This window comes from Pseudopodoces humilis, chromosome 17, assembly GCF_049639895.1.
Source record: "Pseudopodoces humilis isolate 2021_Gansu_Grassland_sample_001 chromosome 17, ASM4963989v1, whole genome shotgun sequence".
Classification (NCBI taxonomy): domain Eukaryota; kingdom Metazoa; phylum Chordata; class Aves; order Passeriformes; family Paridae; genus Pseudopodoces; species Pseudopodoces humilis.
In genome coordinates this window covers 13,839,618-13,861,723 of record NC_142216.1, presented here as the reverse complement: position 1 = coordinate 13,861,723, position 22,106 = coordinate 13,839,618, and the positions used below count along the sequence as shown (strand labels likewise).

Here is a 22,106-nt window from a genome sequence, read left to right as displayed (position 1 = left end):
GACTGAATTCTTTATGTATTAGTCACACCTCAGTAATTTCTAGGATGGTTATTCATTTCTTGAAAGATAACACTGGCCCAAAAAGCCTATTGTCTCAAAAATTACCACATTTACATATCAGCAATGATGGGTTTCAGTCTGGAGGCACCTCTTCTAGTGAAACTTATCCTCAGAATAAGCTCTGTGACAACCAAAAAGGGCAATGGGCCAAAGAATTACCTTCTCTTTGCCTCTTCATACTGCAGCCGTAATCGCACCTTCTCGGCCAGCTGGTTACTGCTGCTGGCAATAAACTGAGACAGAAACATCAAATCAGCAACTTAGGAACCACTCCTCTTTTGATATTTCCTTGACACTGTTACAAGTGACACTTGATCTTGTCAGTCATTTTCTAGTTAAACCAATCACAGAACACAAACATGCTGCATTTAAATAAACTTTTAATGATTTCTTCAAATACTTAACCCCAACAAGATTCAAAGGCCTTTTCTGGCCTAGAAAGAAGAGAAAATCCACCACATCTGTCTTGGGCTTCTATTTCTGTGAACACACAAATACCTTAGCAATCCTTCTTCTTAAATGCTCTTTTGCATCCTTAAGTGCTGCACTGTATTTTGGTTTGAATGACATATTGCTTTGGCTGTTAAAGACAAGGGACATCATATCATGCCCAAATCTGCAGATCTTTACTAACATGTGTGGCCCTGACGGAAAGTGGCTGCAAACCTTTAAGTAAAGGTTCACAGGAGAGGCTCTGTGCTGTCCTGTGAGAAATAAGATGTACCCTCAGCACTGATCGAGTCCTTACCAAGGCTGGGACCAACCTGACACTTCTGATCTCCTTGCACGTGTGGGACTGAAGGTTTATGAGCACTATAACTTTGGTGGCATCAAAATATCTACACATAAGCTGATATTCTCACTTGTAGCACAGTGAAACACTCGTAGGGGAAGAGTCCTCACTGGAGCTGAGCCCATACAGACCTGCTGAATGTTTCTTTTCTTGTAACTTATCACTGCTATAAAGAGCTAAGGGAATATTTATATAACAAAAAGCTACACCTACAGGCCAAATCAAACTTCCTATCCTTTTATTCCTACCTGGGTTGCTCTGATAGAGACAGTGTGGGGAAACATCACGTTGCCCTTAGAGATACATTAACACTGCACACAAAAACAAAGTCACTGCAGTTTAAACCAGGAGAAGCTGTGATTTCACAGAAACTTGTCCATGCTTGGAAACTCATGGTGAGGTAGTTCTACACACAGTTCAGAGGAATGTCTCCATGTGCACAAGGCTTCCCACACATTACTCACATTTCCTGAAACATCTGTCTGGGAGCTGACATCCAGGTACTGCCGTGGTAGCAGAGGGCTGGAGCTTTCCACAGACACACTGCTGGCCCACAGGTCTGACTGGGATCCTCTGTCATTCACAAAGCTGTCTTTTAACCTGGCTAAGCTCTAAAACCACAAAAAATCATGAGGTGAGTTCACTTCTGCCCAAAGTACCTCAGCAGCTACATAACTTTAGCCTAAACCCATGACTCAGATCTGACCATGTTTGCTATGCCCACTCAGACTCGGCAAACTCGAGGTCAGGCATGGCTGGACTGTGTTTTATACTTCTCATTTACAGCATCTGAAGAACTGCAGAGGCTGCAGTCCAACCACAACACAAAACTAGTTTATGTTAATAAAAACCTCAATTATGTATCTGAAATACAAAACACTTAAATTACTTCTCAGAAATTCAATCTTCTAGCAATGGTGACGTAAAATACTACAAAAGTCATATTGTTTCAATACCTGAATGAGGTCTTGTTTTTCCTTCTCCCCTGATGTGATGGCCTTCTTGAGAGCTTTCATTTCACTTAAAATGGCTTGTGCCTCGTCAAGTTTGTAGCCACCTTGAGTATCAGACATTTTCATGTCAATTCTGTATAGAAATTTTAAAAAACCCAGTGAGCTAATATTTAATATCATTCAGTTAATTGAATCATCCTAGATCCATGCATCTTGACATGGATTTTTAACAAAAACACACTCCAAAGTATAATAAGGACAACAGAAGGAACAAAGGACCCCACTCCCCACTGCCTAAGTTACTCCACTCAGCAGTACATTACACTTCAGAACTCTAATTTCAGCAATATCATCTCTTTGACTCCTTAGGGAGGGCAAAGGTGCATACAAACCCCACAAAACAGTGTTAGGGCAGACTGCTGCTAGCTGCCTTGTTCCTAACCTAGAGAGGATCAGTTTAGCCATCTATGAGAATCACCTTATTTTCAGTCATGATTTCAAAAACAGGCACAGACTCACATGCACAGATGTATTTGCTTGCACAACCTAATTACAAGTCACCTCATCCTTCCCCTTCCTCAAAGGAATTCTACCATGGTTGACCCTTATAATAAATATTTATCTAAAAGATGCCTGATGTCTAGTCACACAAAGGCAAGTACCTGAAACTTTTCCTCCCACTCCACCTCCAGTTTTATCTCAGTGCCCTAAACCAATGGCTCTTATAATTAAGACAATGGGCTGTAGTGACATTCACACTGAACAATACTGAGTAAAACAGAATATCTGTTAATTGATGGGACCCTGGTTTAAAAGCTTTTTGCCATGAAATCAGTTCTAATGTGGTCAATCCCATACAGGCACTGATTTGAGAAAACTCCCCCACGGCTGTGTACTGCTTGCAGCCTAAAGATATCAGCAGCATATTTCAGCTTATGTTATTTAGGCAGCTATTTATAAATGTAGTGGGGGATGCATTGCAAGCCAGAGATGTTCTGAAAAAAAATATCTTGAGAACACACTTACTTCTTCAGTGTTTGAAATCCATGCTCTTTGTACTGGAGCTCTTGCTTCATGTGAGCAACTTCTCTCTTGAGTTTATTAACCTGCAGCAAGGTGTCACATTTTTAGAATGGTTTTTTGTATGAGTATTTAGGTACAGTGCTACCCATTCAACTCAAAACTTATTCAGTGTAGACAGTGCTCTAAACAAAGTTTCCAGGCAATCAGCTCATCTCAAGAGCAGCAAACAGACCTGACTGCCTCCTCATCAGGAGTTTATCACTGGCTAGGGTTTTACCCAGTAGCTGCTATTACATCTCTTAACATGGGGCTCAAGGGAAGTTCCAGCCGTGCAAGTGGAAAAATTGAGAAAAATTCAAAAAAGACAGCAGTGAAACACATTAAAACCTTCCCAGTTATTAAAAAAAAAAACTGCTAAGCATCAGGACAGGAGTTACCCTGCAACATCTGAAGCCACCCTGCAATCTCCCCAATGAAAAGGCCGCACTGCACGAGTGGTGCATCATCAGCAGCAGGATGCTAATCCATATTGTAAATCCACTGACCCTACAGCTTGCTGTTTTATATTCCTCCACAGAGGCCACACTGACCTACTTTACTTCAGTCCTTTCTTCCTCCCAAACTGTGCTCTGCATGAGAGCACACCCTCCCCTGCTGACAGCCTCCACTAAGCCCTGCACAAAACAGCTGCCAGTCCCTGGGGAGGACCCGCAGCTCTCCAGCACTGGAGGAGCCAGCAGGCAGCTCCACATCCCACAGCCATCCTGCACTGCCACTGCCAAGCCAGGCTAAAGTCTAAGGGGAATAAAACCACCTGTTTCAAATTCCTAAGACTGCAACATTAGAAAATTCTGATCAATGACCTCCTAAATGGCAACATTAGCTCTTCCAACTGCTTTGGCATCTCCTTTCAGTATTTGCCATGAGGTCTGGAAATATTTGAAACCATTACTCATGGCAAGCAAAGGTCCATTTTTACTACTCACCCTGGATTTTGTAGTAGCAATCTCTGCTTTGAGGATCTCGGGGTCATACTTGGAACTTGATGAGGAGCCAGAAAGCACTGGAACAAATACAACAGCCAATTTAGCAGCTCTCTGCCTTCCTCCCTACACTTTTACCAGTCCCATCACAGACAGAGATCTCCCATCACTCCTGCACACCCAGACCTCCACACTTTGCTGGTGTAGGTCTGTTACCCACTTTCTTCACCTCGCTGCTCAAAGACAGGGAAAGGCAATAGTGCAGTCAAGTACTCCACAAAAAGTACAGACTGAAGGGGCCAAAGCATGTCCTGCATCTCCAAAGTCTGGATTTGTTCCAGGTTAACACACTTAACTCAAACTCCCAAACACTTTCACTCCATTCAAGAGTGTGGCTTCCTGCATTTCCAAAGGCATTTAACAGAACTGAAGGGATAGGCATTGCATGAAAGTTTACTTAATTATTTTTTTCAGACTTCCTCATTGAGCAAACAATCCACTGGATGTTTAGAAACAAAGAAAAGCAAAGAATGAGAAGAAACTGAAAAATGTGATGCAGGCCTTTTCACAGCCTTGAGGACACGACCAACCATACAATGTGTCACACCAGATTAAATCAATGTCCCATTAAGAGTAGAACTCTCTTCTCAGCAGTGGTTAAACCCTTCTGCCTCAAAAGGTACCGAAGCTCCCCAATGTGCAATGCTGTTAGAGGTAGCTGTGGGCAAGGGAGATATTTTGATCCTTGCAGCCACCAGTTTATACCCTATAAAACATGGGAAAGCATTTCTAGTTATTTCTGTTTGGCTGTATTTTTCAAGGCAGATCCCATCTCACCCATGTAACTCATGTTCTCAGTGTACTGCTCTGGAACACCAATACTTGGGCAGAATGCTCCTAAGAAAAGAGCAAACCCAGTCCTTTACAGATGAGGGACAACACCCTTGTCAAACAAGAACCCTTCAGCTGACAGAAAACTACTTAAAAAATTTTAACACCAGGCACAGGATTAGCCAGTGGAATTCTCCACCATCACACATAACTCATAAGAGTGAAACAGGGGGAGGTTCTTGGCTGGCAAGAACACAGAAAATCTGCAATACTGAGGATTATAACAAAAATTCTGGAATACATGCAGGAAATAAATCCTGTTCTGGACATTTTCCAGCACCTAAATAGTACCAGTAAGGAGGAAATACAGCATTCTATAAACATTTCTGCACCAAACCCTGAAGAGGCATTGGTATTGATGTGTGTGTGACACAGAATATGGAGCACAAACCACTGTTCTTCACACACAGAGAGGCAATCCACCAGTGGTGACTTGGAACATGGCATAAAATACAGACCCTGAGCTCCACTAGACCATCACTCAACTGCCTGGGATACAAAACTGAAAAAGGGCCTGGAATACTATCCAAGATGCCTTGTTTCTGTACTTTAAACAGGGGAAGCAAGGAAAGCATTATTTAACTTTTTCACATTGAGCCAACCACTGCATTTTTTAGCATTTGTTGAAGCCCATGCAGAAAATCTGCACATTGACTCCAGTGACTGAGCCACACACGGAGTGTTTTGTAACAATCAGCCTTTACCAAACAGGTGCTGGGCAGATACCATTTCTAAAACAAACTGATCAAAGAGTGACATGGCATAACATCCCAGTGCTGTATCTAAGGGCCAGCTTCATGCCTTTTATTGTCCTACTGGGTCCACAGCTGAGGAAGTCACTGGTTAAGAGCTCACTAACTACTCACAGCTGGTCTGAGAGCCCAGTTTGTGCTCCCAAACATCGTGCAGCTGCCGATACTCTTGCTGGGCCAGTTCAAGCCTCTGCTGCTTCACTTGATAGATCTCCTTCTGGGCAGCAATGGCCTCCTGGGCCAGGACAAGGTAATCCTTCAGCATGTGCTCCTGCTCCCGGCGCCATTGCACCCGAGGGTCTTCTATCTGAGTCGTTTCTTGGAGAGAAAACAGAAGAAGGCAAGATCAACAGAATGCAGGTTTTTTCTGCTGTCTGGAAAACCTCCACTGTTTATGACATTTTAAAATAGTCTCTTGCCTCATCCCTGTAATAAAAAAGTTGAATAAAGACATTTTCCTTTTTTCTAAGGAGGTGACTTGATCCACAATGAATTCCAATGAATTCCAGTTCTGCCATGCTGAATAGAATAATTCACAACAAAACTGTCATATAACTCTCCAACTCCTCTGCTGCTGCAGCTGCCCTGGTTCTGGCTCTTAAAAACATCCACCCAAGAATATGAATACACAGCTCTAGGATACTGACATTGACTGTTATCCTTATAGCAACTGCTTTATAACATTACTAATAAAATACCTCTACTATTTCACCAATAAAAAAACTCTCAGAAAATATCATTGCCACATGACTGCATTATACTGCACCAACAAGATGAAAGCAATTACAACTCTGCCCGCCCTCTTTGGCTGCCAAGTGGCCTTTATTGCTGAGGAGAAAGAAAACCTGCTCACTCAGATTCCAGAGTAAAAATAAAGTCTGATTAAATCACAGATTTGTGAAAGCATCTTAAACAACATTATATGAACAGAATCTCAGAGAGGAGTAAACAACTCCTTTAGGGAAAGCAGGCACAGCAGTAAATGACTGAAGAATATGAAGGACACGAAGAACTCCACTGAGTTTAGGGTAACACAATGTGAATGCAGCAGTTACAACACTTCCATCTGCGTTACCCCAACACAGCCAATGCATTGCTTTCCAGGTTTCTAATAATGAAAAAGGCCTAAGGTCACAGATATGCAGCTAGTCCTAACACTAATGAGGTAAATTTATTGTCAGTGTTTGTCTTTGTTTTGTGAAGAAGTGCCCAAAATATTTTTCATTTATATTTCAAGGCTATTACATGTTCTTGTTTGGAGCAGGTTCCAATATTTAGTTGACCAAGTGCTCTGAACTGTCTAAACTAACATGCTTGAATAAGGATGCCTAGTTACCACATAATGAATAATTAATAGAAAGGACTTGCTTGAAACTATCAGTGGGAATCTAATCTGCATATCTTAAGAGCCTCTTTAAATATTTAGTAAAAGCTGCCAGAGTGGAAGGTATGAGCAGCTCTTAAGCGAGTCAGGCGTAAGACTAACACTGCTGTACAGAGGATGTGGGGAAGTTAGACAACATTCTTAGCAGCAGACCTAGAAATAAAGGGGTTTACCCAAGGGATGGACACTCAATCCTCTTCACAAGCTGTCCATGAAGAAGAAAATTAATTGGCTACTCCAGCAGTAAGTAGTTTTTAACAATGTCTCAAGACCCAAAAGAATACATGGCACTTCAAATTATATCGCAAAACTTGGAGAAGCCACAAATTGCAATCAAAAAACCTCAGTAAATTCTGCAGAAGCATTTCAACAAAGAGTCCTTTACAGGTCCTGCAAGCAGAAGCAGTATTTCAGCTGATATAATATTAAAGCTAGGCCTGGACCTGAAAAACTGCCTCATCATATTATGAGGGAAAAGCAGCTGCTTGTGGCAGCTGTAGGTGCTGGTGCCCTCATAGATAGCACCATGACTTTAGAGGGAGCAAAAGAAAGATCAGGAGGACACAGAATCCGTAAGACTCTGAAATCCCATGCTCTTGCCTCGATTCGTGCCTCCAAATCCCATTTTCCAGATAACCATTACCCAGATGAAGTAACTGCCTTCTCTCCACAGCTGAACCAGAAGGGGAAAGTCTGCTGTTACCCAGGGAGCTGCCCCCACGTTCCCAGACATGCAGCTTCCCTGGACACGACTGCACAGCCACCTGCAACTGTGACTTGGAGCTCTCTAATTTCCAGCATAAAAAGTATGTTGGCGAAGTACCCGTGGCTCTTAAAGTCTGATGCAGGACACTGGATCATAAGTTTACCTCAACATAAGTCTTCAAGCCTGGCTAGTTCCAGTTTTTCCACAGACTAGCAGCCCATTTCTCCTATAATCCCAAGAAGGGTGGTGGAAGCTGCTGCAGGAAAATTCCTCTATTATAAGCAATGAGGAGGAAGACTGGAAAAGCCTCCAATCCTGAACACCTCTGTGAGGTGGTGAAGCACTGCCAGTGCTCCAAGCCCATACACAATCTGACCCAGGGAATGCTCAGCAGAGAGCTCCCAGAGAGGATGGACAACACACTGAGGTACTGAAATGCTTTGTGTCCGGATTTATTCTAAATATTCACCTCAACCTTTTCAGTAATCAAAGCACTAACTGTAACCCCTTGATCACAGCTTTGAGTTTGGCTTTCAAACATGTAAAACCAATCAATGAAAATGTTGGTCAAGGGCTCTCACTGAGCCCCAGCTACTGAGAAATGCAAAATACATTCAAAAAGAACAATAAAAGAATGATAGAAATGCAGGCTATTACATCATTTGTTGTCTTGTGAATTCCTAATTTAATGTTGAGTTTGTCATAAATAAATCTGCTTGCTTCATGGTGGAGGAATGTAGGCTTACAATGCTTGCATCAGCGTAATTCCTTTGTGCAAATCACATTCCAAAGTTCTCCCAGAGAGACACACTCAAGGCTATGCATTAATACTGTATTAGGAATATTCTGGGTACCCAATTCAATTTAATTGTATTTATCTTCCCTCAGAGAGGTGGTTACAATTGTTCTCCATCTTGCTTCTTTTAATAGCTGCTGGCTTTAGATTTAAGCCTATCCTTGGGCTCGTTTCTGATAATTAGTCTTGAGTACTTGTGCAGTATGAGCAAGACCCAACGTGGCTCCATCCCCTTTCCACCCTCAGCAGCTCCTTCCTGCCAGGGAATCTGCCAGCGACCTTGGAGAGGAAGAAGGTTTTGGACACTCTCCAGAGGATACTTCAACATAAACCATAAAGATGAGCTGCTTGATTAGGTTAAGCTAAATGGATGTGTTCTGCTCTATTGTGATCTGGATTAGAGCTGGGATAAGAAATATGTAATGAGTTTGTTTCTCTTCTTCTTAACTTTTCTGCTGAAATTCCCATTTAAATATTGTGGCCTCTGGCATCCCATAGAAGTGGAACTTTTAAAAAGGCACTGTTATTAAGCAGGTGTCAGCAGAGTTGGAAGGCTTCTCTGCATGTCCCTGCATCCCATGGTGCCTGTGAGTGGCACAGAGCAGGGTAACTGCCCCAGAACTGCAACCAGACCTTGCATGCTCATCCTGCACCAACTCAAATGTATAAACAAAACCATGTTTGGTTTGTCCCAACTGCATTCAACCATTTAGGCTGGAAAAGGCCTTTAGGATCACTGAGTCCAACTACAAATTTAACAATGCTGGATTTTCTGCTAACTGAAACACTCCAGGGGTCCAACAGGCTTCCATGTTCCACAGCTTTAGGTCAAGGCTATTCTCCCATTCCTAGACAGTGAAATGAACACCAGACCTGGTCTTACAGACCCCTAGGAGACCTAAATTTGTGCCTTGCAACTTAGCACCTTCTAAAGTAAAGTTTGTCCACTCCTCTCCCCTGCAGATCTCCTGTGTGTGATCCTGTAGATTTGCTTACCCTTTCTGACCTTCAAATAGAAAGAAAAATCAACGTCCCCTACCTCACAGAAAAATACTTACAGTGAAGTAATTTGAAGATATGTCATCCTAAAATCACAGGATCTACATGAGTTCTAAATAAAAGTATTTGTGTCACCTTACAGCTGGAAATGATCTTTGTATATTGCATACAGGATCTTTGTATTGCAGGGGTCAGTTAGGCTTTTTGGGAGCAGGCTTTTTTCATTCTGCATTTTTAATACCCAAGAGACATTGCTAAAGCTTGGAGGGTGCAGTCTCAGGCCAGGTGAAATTGTGTCAGTTTTGAGAAAGAGAAGGGTGTGGAGATGAAGATACCCAAGGAGGGGGGGGGGGGAGGGGAATTCCACCAAGGAAAAAATTGCACCAGACTTCCACATTTTTATTTTTAAAAAAATCTTGCAAATTTGTAAAAAAAAAAAAAAAACAAAAAAAAAGAAGAAAAAATAAAGTTGAAGTTCTCAGTTGAAGTCCTAGAAGTAGATTTTTTAAAAAACCACAATTTCAAGGTACTTCAATGCACTTTTGTCTTTTAAAGGTTTCTCTCTTAGCACAAGTTGCAAGCTCCCCTAAAAGGGCCTGGCCATGGTTCTGCTGTGAATTTTTGGGCTGCAACTGCTCTATAAAGAGAATCAGAGTCACTGATTTGTTTTGCTTATTACTTTTTCAGGGGATTTGTTCTAGCATAACCCATTACTAGTTATTCTAGTAACACCTGTAATGATATATAAACCAGTGTATTTTCTTATAATTCAAATGAGCTTACAAAATTAACTCTTTTGGTCTACCAAGCAATCTAGCAAAGGGTGTGAGCAGTGGCTTAGTTTGAGGACACAGGATAAAGACACCACAAGCCTGAGCCCTGACCAGGACATCCCAAGCTTATTTGAGGGTTTTGTCTCCAGCAAGGGCAGTGTGAGCTCCTGCAGCCAAGGGAGCTCATGCTCATTCACTTCACCCCTGCCAGGGGAATCAACACAAGACCTTCGTACTGTTTCTGATGGTCTTGCCACAGGGACAAATTCCAGGCTAAGAACAAACTCCAGATCAGTGCTACCCAGTTGGACTCTTCAGTAGAACCAAATCTGACAGAGGTGTGCCCACAGTATCGGCTTGAACGTGGCTGCCAACTTGAAGACTGCAACCCAGAAGGTCTCAAATTCCTGCTTAGAGAGGGAAGTACTTTGTATGATGAAGAAGAACAGGATTTGATTTCACAAGCTGCAGATCTCATCTACTTTAAAACACACTGTTAGCAACTCTGTGTTTTTTTGTTCAGTATATTTTTATACAGGCATAAATCGCTCTGCAGAAACACAGCAGCACGTCACTTACTGGTGTTGTGGTCTATGTAATAGACTCCAACCTGAGGGTCATAAGCTTCTTCCCATCCTAAGGGCAGCTCATCACTGATGCAGTCAGCAAAGGTCAGTGGTTTAGTATACCTGAAATGCAAAATAATATTTAGCACGAATAAAAGAACACTCCCACATGCCTGTTCCAAACAACTGACCAGAAAACAAATGCCACAAGGGCTTCAGTATCAAAAACAAAGAGATTTGAAAACTATTTTAAAGCTTTTGTTCTTATCAAATAATATACCACCAACTCTTCTATTTCTCCATCTGAAGTTAGAGCAGGATGAATTCATTCTGACAGATTTCCAGAGCCTTGCCCGGCTCAGCCAGTACTCACTCGACAAAGGAACGTTAAGAACTTTGCCAGAAACAATTCCTGTCTCTCCAGTGAAAGAACAAGACTGTTTGCAGGCAAGTCCTGTACCAAAAATATGTAGACAAGAAGGAGCAAGATGAGAAATGCAATTTGCATAGCATGAATAAGTAAGACTGAACAATCAATAGCAAGTGCTGAGGACTGTGGGACCACTTGCCATGCAACTTCTCTCATTTGCATTGCAATATGCTCTGTTTCATTAATGACAAACAAGATTAGTTTCTCAGTATCAGAAAACGTGTAACCCACTCTGTCTGAACAAGGAAGTATTTCCACAGCTCTGCTCTGATGAGTTTTTCTATTACAGAGCACATCCAGCAACACTCTGAAGGCTTGTATGGCTAAACACAAAGCTTAGAGTGCCCACTCCTTGAGTGACCCCAGAGATTTTAATCACCGAAACCATGTCCCTTTCCTCCCTTTGACTCAGAGTTAATGAGGTTCAGCTTGCACCAACAAAACTACAAACCAAACAGCACTGCAGGGAGGCACAAGCCAGGAGGAATTAATCTTGCAGGTGCCTCACATCCCCAGCTGCCAAAAAGCACAGGATGCCAGAGGCCCAGAGATCCATCACACAGTGCTCTGCGTGGTGTATGTGGAAGGGGGCTGAGTCTGACTTCCCAGAGAAGCCCTCGTGGCAGAGCACAGGACACAGGGGACAACAGCACAGTCCCTCTAGGCAGGACACACCGAGAGCAAAGGGCTGAGCAAGCACCCACAGAGCTGTACCCAGCTCTGCCACATGCAAGCAGCACATTGCAGGGAGGCAAAGGGGGGGACACAGCAGGGCTGCAACCCACTGCAGGACACTGAACAGCTTCTAGCAAGTCTTCCCTAGCCAAAGGTCACTGAGGAGGGCTGACAGAGTTTTACTAAGTTCTGAGCAGACATCATCTGGAGGCACTGAGAACCAGCTGGTACTCCCATATTAACATCTTACAGTCACTATTTGTTAAGAGTCTTAGGAAAAAAGCCTTCAACCAGAAGAGATTCAACATAAAATCAACATTTAACAATTAATGTAATTCCCCCTAAATATGACCTGTAAGTCTGGTATGCAGTAAGAATGGGGTGGGAACATTTTTGTAAAAGCCATGTAAGCCACTAACACCTCTAATTTAACTGCTGTTGCATTTCCCTCTCAATGCATTGCCTTTGCCGTATGAAGCAGAGTTTGAATCACTATTCTCTCACAAAATTTCAATTTAATTTAAAGCTCTGCAGTGCAAAAGAACTCACAGCTTCACAACATAGAACTGTGAAACTTTCCCAATAAAGTTACACTGAAGGGTTTATTTTTACAGTTCTTAATTCAGACTGTGTACCAAAAGTGTGTTTGTATAGAAAATAGAGACTACCTGAAAATAAAATAGAATCTCAATGCTTGTGATTGCTATCCCTTATCCCTTGTTCTTCCCTGTGGATCAAGCTGTTTCCTCAGCCTGAGTACCCAATATGTGCTGCTCTGAGTTGATCAAATCAAAGATGCACAAGGGTAAAAATGCAGAGCAAGGTCATATACAAGCCACTCTCTGGAGATAACAGAGATGAAAGTGCTGTAGCAAACATGCTGGCAATGTTAAGTTAAACACCAGGGTTAACACTTTCCCCCATCTCTGAAAGTGGCATCTGCTTTTATTTAACGACAGTGGTTCATGTGGAAGCAGCACAGGAAGGGAAGAGGGAGGGCACAGTGCTAAATGCTGAAGTAGATGGACCTGCTCCCATCCCTGAGAGGGGCACAGTCATGCTGGGATCACAGAACCATGAAATGTGCTGAGCTGGAGGGGACCCACAGGGATGACTGAGTCCAGTCCCTGTCCCTGCACAGACACCCCAATAATCCCACCCTGGGCATCCCTGGAGCAGTGTCCAAGCTCTGGCAGCCTCGGGGCTGTGCCCATTCCCAGGGGAGCCTGAGCAGTGTCCTACCACCCTCTGGCTGAAAAAAACTTTTTCCTCTATCCAACCTAAACCTCCAGGCTCAGCCTCGTGCTGTTTCCTCAAGTCCTGCAAGTGGTCAGGTACAGATCAGTACCTGCCCCTCTGCTTCCCCTCACAAGGAAGTTGCAGACCACAAGGAGATCTCCCTGCAGTCTCCTCCAGGCTGAGCAAACCAAGTGCTCTCAGTCACTCCTCATAAGGCTTGCCCTCCAGACCCTTCACCATCCTCCTGGCTGTCCTCTGGACACTCTCTAATGGTTTAATGTCTTTGTTTTTATTGTGGTGCCCACAACTGCCCCCAGGAATCAAGGTGGGGCTGCAAGGCCACAGGAAGTCCAAGGGGTCTTTTCCCCTGCATAATTTAGTTAGTGACACTCTAAACACCTCATGACTGCCATTCTGACACTTCTGTAGAGAGCTTTGTAAAAAGAGATGCAATTCCATCCTGGGTTTGCAGTCCCTGGCATTGCACATCCAGCCCAGCAGAGTGATTAAACCAGGAGCCATGCATCTCCCATGTCCCAGCTACAGTGCTCAACATTTTTGGTGAGTGATCCAAGCAAGAATCCCTCAATGTGGGGCAGTAATTAAACCCATACTTAAAGTACATTAGCTGAGGGCGTGCTGCAGACATAAAACACATCTCAGTAAATTGTGTTACACACTGAGTGGTTTCTTGCAGAATTCTGCTCAAGAATCACACCTAACATTAATATTAAACCCTGTCTTGGTAATAAACAAAAACCAGTGTAGAGCTGCACTATCAGCTCTAGGTCTTTGGAATACTTTCATCAGGGAATGGCACTGTAGTGCCAACTTTGGTGCTCCAAAGTGCAACACCAAACTTAGAAAGCTTCTGTTCAGCTTTTGTCTAGTCCTATTTTGTTAGAAGCAGCTGAATTCCTTACAAAACTGCTCAGAAACTGTCAGACTCAATAGGAAGCCAGGACCAAGCAACTGAAGGATGCTTATTCCTATTTTCCATATGAAATGCAATGCATGAACTACATCCAGCCAGTTCTTTCAGTTAAGAGTTTTGGAAAAAGGAAGAAAAAAGCAAGGCAGGATCAGTCTGCTATAGCAATGACACAAGCCAACTGGATACTTGCCAGTTACTAGGGCTCAGAAACAGACAATTATTTCACCTTTGGGACTGATATTTTCAGCATATCTCACAAGGAGCACCCATCACCAAGCACAGACTAATGCCCCCCTTCCTGGCTGCCCAAAGCTTTCAACTATCCCATTTGTACAGTGGAGAAATCTGTCATTCAACTAGCAAATAGAATAATAATTAGTTTTATAACTAAGAGTGTAATTCCACTTGTTATAGACAAAATAGCTATTTCCCCAAGTAACTGCAGCTTCATAACCATATCACTTTCTTTTCTAAGCTCCTCTCCCTAGCTGTTGTGGGAAAAATAGGCACAAATCAAAGTAGCAATGGTTCAATTAGATGAAAGACATGTAATATGTTGTGTAGCAAGACTTTGAATACAGCATAAAAAGAAAAAAGGTATTATTTCCTTGTTTTAAGATATGATTTTAGGGGTTGTTATGAAGACTAAAATAAACCAATTTTCCAGAAGGGATCCAGTGTTTCCTCGAGCATACTCACAATGACGGATTAAAGAGCAAAGGGAGAAGCTTCTTTCTCACAGCAGGAAATTATTTAGTTAGTGCATTACTGCTGCATAAAACGGGACTGTTCCTCTGCATGTGGGAAGTTAAAGCTAGGACACATCTGCAGGACCATTCCTTTGAAACATCTCCTTTTCAATTCACAAAGCTTCCTAGCTGCCTTGAAAAAAAAAATCTCATCAGCTCAGTCAAACCACATTATCACGCAATAGGTGCTCCCTGCAGCTGGACTCAAAGCAGCAATGCACAAAAATGGACCCCTCTCACCACTGTGCCTGTAACTGAGGAAGGAGAAACCTGCAAAATGGTTTGTGCAATCCTTACCCTCCTTCCTTAGGGAAACCTTTAGATGCATTCACCCAGCTTTCACATGAAAGCAATGCACCCAAAAGTTCAGAAAATCCTGATCTATGACTTCTGATCTCCAGTCACAAAGAGGGAACCAAGGAGCTAAACTTAAGGTCTGCACATATAGCACTTTTTCTGAAATCCAAACTGGCCTAGTTAAACACTTAAGGTGACACTTTGGGACAAGAGTTGGTTTGTATCTTCCAGCTGTGCTCCCTTTGCTCTGACACCCAGCAGACATCAGTTAGACCTGAACTACTCCTCAAGTGCTTCATCTGCTCCTAAGCTGGAGGCTGAGCTTGGTGTAGGAGCTCTACAAGAGAAACTAGCCTAAGCTAGAGAAGATACTTAGAAATCACAGCCTAACTCTGGCCTTCTAGCTCACCCAGAACTAACCCATATGTTCATCTCATACAAACTCACCTGTTTCTCACATTCATCATACCTGTGACTGCCATTCCCCCACAGGTATGTTTAAAGTGGAGTCATTATTAGGAATAATTAGTATTTTGAAAAAGACATACCAACCTACACTTATCCATTTCCATGACATTTTCTTAGCTTCCAGTATGTAATTTTTACATTTCATTTCATTCAAGAAATTCAAATTTACTTGAACAAGTGCAATTAATTCCTCATTAGGACACATGGAAAACAGGTACCCACAGCAACCACCACACACAGCAGGTCAAGGTTGCTGTTTCAGAAACTAATCCTGGTAACAGAGGTTGAAGAACAGCATCACCCAACTTCCTAATCTGAGGAGCATCTGACACTCTTCAGGTGGAGGCAGGACTGAAAAGTAGAGCCACTGCTCACCACAGCCACAGTGAACATTCTGAGACACTTCCATCTTTGCAAAAAGTTTGCCCACAGTAGCTCAACTATTTGTACAGCAAATAATGTCCAAATCCCACTCCTACAGCAGGAAATAGAAAGTTAGCTTCCTACCTCTATTTTCTAAGTCACATTATTTTAAAATGAGAAGGGTTTCTGTATTTCTTATTTTTGATCACCTTCAGTTTCTATCACAGATAAAACTGGAAGCCAATTCTATCATGTGCAAACAGTATTAAATGGAAACTTGCTCATCTTAGATTCAGAAAGCCTTTCTGTATTCTTGAACTCCACTGTTGTCAATCAAAAACCTCATTACATGGGAAACTGAAGGCAAATAATCCTTGTATAACCAGTTTTTGATTGACAGAAGGTTTGTTAAACATGGCTGTACAGAGGTTCCTGGCGGGAGCTGGAGATGGGTGACCTGCGCCACTTGCAAATCTGGAGGTAATACTACAATGGTAACAGAAATCAATGCTGAACTTCCTAAACCAGGAAATGTTATTTTTGTAATTACTGCATTTTGGTATCAATTGGGGGCCCACAGCAGTAGACCACAAGCAGCTGCTGGTGAGGCTCACAGCCACAAGGACGTAAGTGCACGTAGGTGGATGTGCACATAGCAAACACCGCCTGGGTCACCGAGAGGAGAAGGTTTATAAACCAAGAGCTCAGTGCCAAGCTTCTCCACCGTGCACAAACCCACCTAATCCCTGTGTTTGCAGGGCTCCTTAGACCCCCTAACAAAGTAAAGCCATTTAAACAGGAGAGCCTTATTTTAATCAGTTCAGGACAGATCACATGGCCTTGTATGAAATCCTTCATGACTCTAGAGGCGAGAGGACAGACCAGGGGATTTCCTGCAGTTTGCTGTACCCACAGCAGCAGCTCACTGCACCAGGAACAGAGGCAGCACCGGGACCATCATGTCAGCTCCTCTTACAGCTACAGCATGAGCCACCAAACCCTGACAAACACCCTACCAGCCCTGCTGAGCTCTCCCCTTCCCTCCTGCACTCACAGGTACACAGCAAGAGTGTGAGGCAGACAAGCCTCATGGGCAAGAAGTCAAGCCAGGTGACACAATTATGAGTTGTGGCAGATACTTCCACTCATACCATTTCTCTTACAAAACCAAACAGCCTTTCAACCCAGCATTTTGCAGAAGAAGTTTGGAGTCAGATTTTATTTTCAATGGCTTCTATTTACTTTTTTGATTTTATGTTTTTTAACACAGCATTTCTTCATTTCTTGTTTGAATAAAACTCACTGCTCATTATGTGCCAGGATATGCTACACAGACCAGGATAGAGAATGAGCTAAAGGCATCTCAGTTCCAGCTGTGACATTGGGGTTGCTGTGCACACAGAGTTTTGAGGAACTCAAACTTCCAGCAGAGCTGCTACTGGAACTCAGAAGGCTGCTGCAAGAATCACTGCCAGGAGGCTCCACACGATGACATACAAGCTTCTTTGTTTTTAATGAGGTCATCTCATTCTCAAGACAGACGATGGTTATTTTTAAACTTCAGCACAGAAAAACGTATCACTTTGCTGTAGTCCTAGAAAATTTGTCTGCAATCTCCTCCTCACAAAAGCCTTTAAAAATAGACACCTACGCATTTATTACTCAACTTGGTGATCCAGCCCTCAAACACACCAGGGCCATTTGTCACTACAGGAACTATTTTCCCTGAGAGCATCTTCTCTCACTGCCTTTGGAGGAGGACTGCCTTTGGAGGCTGCAGGTGTGGCAGTGAATGTTTTATATCTTGCTGGCAAAGCTTTTCTCAGCCCATCTCTACACACCTGTGGCAGGCTGAAAAGCTCCCTTGGATTCCCATTCCAACAGCACTTTAGGGAACAGGGATGGGAACAGCTCATCCCCAACAGCCAGCAGCCTCGGCAGTGACACAGCTCCAGGCCAAGTGACACCTCAGTGGCACCAAAACCTCACCAGCTGCAGAGGAGTTGAGGGGGAGACCTCTACACCCAGAGGAGCAGAAAGGCCCAATTCAGGGCCACCATTAGCAGAGGGGAACCATGAACATGAATGTCCTTGCCAGGTAACAAGGGGAAGCTTTTAAGAAGTGATCAGAGATTTGAGAATTCTCTTAACTATACTCAAAGGAGTCTAACGAGATCAAATACAACATTTCAAGGTTTTGGAAGGCAGACATTGTGCCAAAACCCACACAAAGGTCCAGTCCCCCTAAACTTCTGGTTACCTCAAGAGCATGTCATTTCAGTGACTGCCAGTGTGTGGTCCTGGTCTTGCTGTGATAAAGGATAACTGGGAACAGAATTACACTCTTACAGTAAAATGGGGTCAGCTCTGAGAAAAAAAGCATATTAGAAGCTGTTAGTGTAAACTAAACAAATCTGCTTAAACTACAACATATATATTACCAAGAGAAATGGCTTAAAATAAACAACACATCTCCTCAAGCAACTCAAACTGCAGAGCTGTTTGCTTTTCAGAAGTGGTTGCCTTCACTGCTGTGGTTATTGAGCATCTTCTCAGCCTCCTGAAGACCTCTTTTACCTTGTACTTCCTCCTGGCCCCCAATGCCTGAGGCATTGGGCCACCTCTAGGATAAGCAAGTCCAACATCTATCCTCAGAGCTTGTTTTCCAAGCTATCATAATTTTACACATTTTTACTGACACTCAAGAACTCAGTGATATTTTCTGGCCAGGCCATGAGGGTAAGTTCTGCACCTTGTTAAGGTGATCTTGAGTTGTGTGTAATCTGCCAGTTAGACCCTCTACTGCTTTCACATGAGCAGGTAACATCTGAATTCTTCTTTTATACAGAAATTAGTCACATATTGCCCAAGTAGATTCTCCACAAAAGATCAGGAGACACCAAAGACACCTGAAAGTCAGGCACCAGCAGGTATTCTGAACACAAAACGCATTTATACATGTCTATTAGTCAAATAGATTCACAGAAGCATTAATCTATATAATACATGATTTATGACCCCACCAAGAACCAAAAAGTATGTCTAGAATACCAGTACAGTCAGCTGCTTGCTTGTTCTATCCACTTCTGAAAAGGCCTGCATGCTCACAAGCTCTGCTTTGCACACACTGACAGTCAGTTTTTCTGTGTATGTCATTTCAGGGCAGATCACTTACCTCTGGAAGCAAAGAACAACTAAGCTATTTGCAAGGAGAAGGTTATCAAAAACCACTTGCAGATTTTAGATCATTCCCAGGGATTAACAAACCGGTTCTTCAAGCAGGAGGTCAGTCATACCTTCTTAATCACTCAAATGCAAAAATTCCTGGGATAGTTCAAGGTTAAAAAGTCAGGAAATGGGAGATGAGGCTTCTCACAACATTAACTTGCCTGCCAGCCTCTATATCCTGCATGCTTTCCTGAACCAATTAAGCAGAAAAGATATAAAAGTGTAAGGTACAACTTGATGAGAACAGTACAACACTACTGAATTAAAAGCATGCAAGAATTGGAATTTAACCATGCAAGTAATTCAAACATCTTTAATTTTAAATAGCTGAAATTGGTTTTTAAGTTTGCTTTCAGTTCCTCTAGGATGAAAAGCAGCCTTGCTACAAGCACAGCCTGAGTAGATTAACTAAGTCAGCTTTCTCTTCACTTGGAAATTCAACTGTTCTTGAATAAAGGCACTGGTCACATCAGAGTATGGGGTAAACTGCCTACCAAGCATCCAGAGTAGTCAGACTAGCTCCCTGACATATTTGGGAGATTATGAACTGGAAGGCTCTGTCTCTGCTCTTACAGCCTGCATTCCTGCTTCCCTGAAAGGCTGCCTAGTTTGGGTGGCAGCAGTTTATATTGGCAAGATGCCTCAAGATAAGGAGGTGTTTAGGACAAACTCCCCCCACAGTACAGCTCCTAGAGCAGAGAACCAATGGCTACTGTCAGAAAAAGATAAATATTTGAGATCTCAGCATGGAAGCAAGTATGAAATAATTGCCCTACCTCAGCATTCAGAAACAAGTGCAGAGCAGTGAGCTGACCATCCAGGCAGGGATGATAGGGAAGAGATTTGGGGTTCACTCCACAACTGGGCTTCATCAGACACTGAATTTACACTTCATGTACAGTGAAAACCTGACTTCTTTCAGAAGAAAAGCATGCTGCTGTACTTCTCAACAGCATGTTCTGTGAACAGCAAATGCCTCCTGCAACCTGCCTTCTGTCAGCTCCTGTGCCCTTTATTCACATGACATTTGAAGTGGGAAATACAACCCTAGGATGGTGGCATCACTGGACTCATCTAATCTCCCCAGTGTAGAAAACAAGCACTGCTAGTATGAAAACCTATTAGGAAAGGACAAGGGAAGCACAGGAGTTTGTTTTACGTGCACATGGTTTGCATGCTGCTCCCTGGTTTGCCTCGTGCTAGCACTGGGCTAACTGCTCATCCATACAGCAGCTTTGGTAGGGCTGCCTGCTTGCTATTTTTGCATTATAAAAGTTCTGACTGAGTTATAGAGCTACCTGATGGTCCCAATCCCCAACAGCAACATTAGCAGGCTCTCTGGTCTGCCCCCCTTGCAGAACACAGCCTAGGCAAACAGCAGGGCATCACCAAAGCATCTTTTCTGCTCCTTGCCCTAAGTCAGATCAGCTGCAGCCACTCAGCTCTTGTGCAGTGCTTAGTTCTGAAACCATTACTGCAGGCTCTGATCTGACATCAGCCCGCCACCTTGGACATCTGGCCAGATGGAGCAGAACCTTGTCACACAGAGGAAACTACCAAGCCACATGAACCCTCAAGGGGTCTCAGGGCACTCAGAGGCCTCCTCCAATGCCATCGTAAAGTCAGCAGCACCCAGTACGAACAGGAGTATTTCTGGCTGCCTGCAAGAATCAGAGAAGATGCCTGGTCAAGATGATGTCAGAGCAGTGGAGAACACAGGAGAAGAAAAATCCTTTTGCTTGCAAAGCAGCTGTGAAGCAGCTGTGAATTCAAGATGCAGAATACTCACTCAAGTGTAAGCATAGCCTTGCAGATTGCAATCCATGCCATTTCTTCAAGAGTGGCAAACCAAAACTATTTCAACAGATTCAGACTTGTGAGTTAGCACTGAGGACAGCCTTTGGAAATGAAAGCATGGCAACTCACTTCTGATCCAAAAATGAGAAAGCCCAGGTTGCACAGCCCTCAGCTCATAAATGCAGCACTGCTGAAGCACAGCACTTGGAATTCTTTATGAGAATGAAGAATGAGTTTTACGATCTACTACTGTTGCTGTAAGTGTTGAGGCAATGTGTTCTCGGATCCTGAAAAGCCATACCGTATAAAAATGAACAGAAATGTCAGAATAAGAACACATTTTCAGAACAACTTTGTGGAGATTAAAGCTTTAGGAGATGTAGGGTTAGAAGGTGAGAGTATAAAATTAATAGGTTTAGTATCTTTTTCATCCAAATTAACAAAGCCTTGATTTACCAGGTAGTTAAGCCACAAAAAATACTCAAAATGCCAAACTGTGTTTATAGGCAGAACTGTACAAAGCACTAAACATAGCTCAGTACTTCACACATTGCAAGGGAGTCGATAAAAATCAACAACTATTGAAGGCTGTTCACGCATCTGAGGACAGCAAAAGTGAGATCTACATCACCAAGTGAGTTTGATTGATTTACTCTCACAAACATCGTTTATTTTTAATGATCCACTATGAATATATTTTGCCAACAGATCAAATTTGTGTTAACATGGAAGTTCTAATGCCACTTGCTCTCTTTCATTCCCCTTTCCCATCTATCTTGGGTAGTTTAAAGCCCACTTAACAGTCCTGCCAGCTCAAAAATGGCACAAGCCAGGTGAGGATTTGGTTTTTCAGTTATTCCTTAGTTCAAAACAGACAACATTTCTTTCCACTAAGCAGAGACTCAGCATACATATCACTTTATCACTGCTGCTCACACTTCATGCTTCAGGTATGTGTCAGAGACACACCTTACATAGTCTCATTATTAATATTTAGCTACTATTCTATTTAAGTTTATGACCAAGAGCACAGGAACCTCTTTCCTTCCAAAGGAACAATCAATCCTCCCTTTTCCAGTGTACCCTGGTGAAGCTGGCTAAACCCACAGATTGTCTTTTTGCTGTCTCTGTATTCCTACTTCTCCCATACATATGCAGCAGGTCTGTACCTCAGTCAAGCTCCTGGCTTGCCTGACAGCAGAGACACCAGCAGCACTACCACCATCCTAGCTATTCCATGATAAAAA

The 22,106-nt window shown here is 42.9% G+C and overlaps 1 protein-coding gene across 2 annotated transcripts in view; it reads right to left on the bottom strand.

Annotated features, from left to right (window-relative positions):
* WWC1 (WW and C2 domain containing 1) overlaps positions 1-22,106 on the bottom strand; it is a 66,727-nt gene that overhangs the window by 25,384 nt on the left and 19,237 nt on the right. For both annotated transcript variants that reach the window (XM_005523465.3, XM_088063593.1), the window contains exons 2-8: positions 10,693-10,802; positions 5,570-5,773; positions 3,816-3,892; positions 2,833-2,912; positions 1,810-1,939; positions 1,318-1,464; positions 220-293 (exon numbers count right to left, since the gene is read on the bottom strand). In XM_005523465.3, coding sequence (XP_005523522.1) covers positions 220-293; positions 1,318-1,464; positions 1,810-1,939; positions 2,833-2,912; positions 3,816-3,892; positions 5,570-5,773; positions 10,693-10,802 — 822 coding nt within the window. The remainder of the gene's footprint in view (positions 1-219; positions 294-1,317; positions 1,465-1,809; positions 1,940-2,832; positions 2,913-3,815; positions 3,893-5,569; positions 5,774-10,692; positions 10,803-22,106) is intronic.